Source organism: Tetrahymena thermophila (genome assembly GCF_000189635.1).
Source record: "Tetrahymena thermophila SB210 genomic scaffold scf_8255048, whole genome shotgun sequence".
NCBI classification, from domain to species: domain Eukaryota; phylum Ciliophora; class Oligohymenophorea; order Hymenostomatida; family Tetrahymenidae; genus Tetrahymena; species Tetrahymena thermophila.
This window is the reverse complement of record NW_002476712.1, coordinates 1-1,002: the sequence shown is the minus strand read 5'-3', so window position 1 is coordinate 1,002 and position 1,002 is coordinate 1. Positions and strand designations below refer to the sequence as shown.

The following is a 1,002-nucleotide window of genomic DNA, read 5'->3' as shown; positions in this document are numbered from 1 at the left end:
TAAATGTCCTACTCTCTCCACTTTAAGCCTTGACCTCTCGTAATTTTTTACACATTTTCTCAATTTATAGTTTAAATAAATAATTAAAGAAATCAAAGAATAACAAACAATATTTAATTAATTAAGTATTTTTGTTCATTTTAATTAGGTCTAACAACATAGGCTCAGATGGGGCGAAAGCAGTTGCTTCCGAAATAGCTAAATGTCCTACTCTCTCCACTTTAAGCCTTGACCTCTCGTAATTTTTTACACATTTTCTCAATTTATAGTTTAAATAAATAATTAAAGAAATCAAAGAATAACAAACAATATTTAATTAATTAAGTATTTTTGTTCATTTTAATTAGTAACAACAACATAGGCTCAGATGGGGCGAAAGCAGTTGCTTCCGAAATAGCTAAATGTCCTACTCTCTCCACTTTAAGCCTTGACCTCTCGTAATTTTTTACACATTTTCTCAATTTATAGTTTAAATAAATAATTAAAGAAATCAAAGAATAACAAACAATATTTAATTAATTAAGTATTTTTGTTCATTTTAATTAGGTGGAATAGTATAGGCTCAGATGGGGCGAAAGCAGTTACTTCCGAAATAGCTAAATGTCCTACTCTCTCCACTTTAAGCCTTGACCTCTAGTAATTTTTTACACATTTTATCAATTTATAGTTTAAATAAATAATTAAAGAAATCAAAGAATAACAAACAATATTTAATTAATTAAGTATTTTTGTTCATTTTAATTAGGATGAATAGTATAGGCTCAGATGGGGCGAAAGCAGTTGCTTCCGAAATAGCTAAATGTCCTTCTCTTTAAGATTTAAGGATTGATTTAAGGTATTTTATATTTGAATATAAAAATTAAAAGCACAAGGAATAATAATATATAAAATGTAATTAATAATATTAAAATAAATAGGAATAATAAATTGAATGGGGATGTTTAGTTTATGAATCTTTTACCAAAAGATATTTAAATAAAAAATTAAACATTTAAATTAAGT

At 25.6% G+C, this 1,002-nt stretch overlaps 1 protein-coding gene across 1 annotated transcript; it reads left to right on the top strand. All coding sequences in view use genetic code 6, as the record gives it.

The window, feature by feature from the left end:
• Positions 1-148: 148 nt before the first annotated feature.
• Positions 149-835, top strand: TTHERM_02651290 (kinase domain protein; the record flags this gene model as incomplete). Its single annotated transcript, XM_001028176.4, has 4 exons — positions 149-238; positions 348-437; positions 547-636; positions 746-835. Coding segments are annotated over 4 exons (360 nt in total), but the record flags the coding sequence as incomplete, so codon positions are not given.
• Positions 836-1,002: the final 167 nt, after the last annotated feature.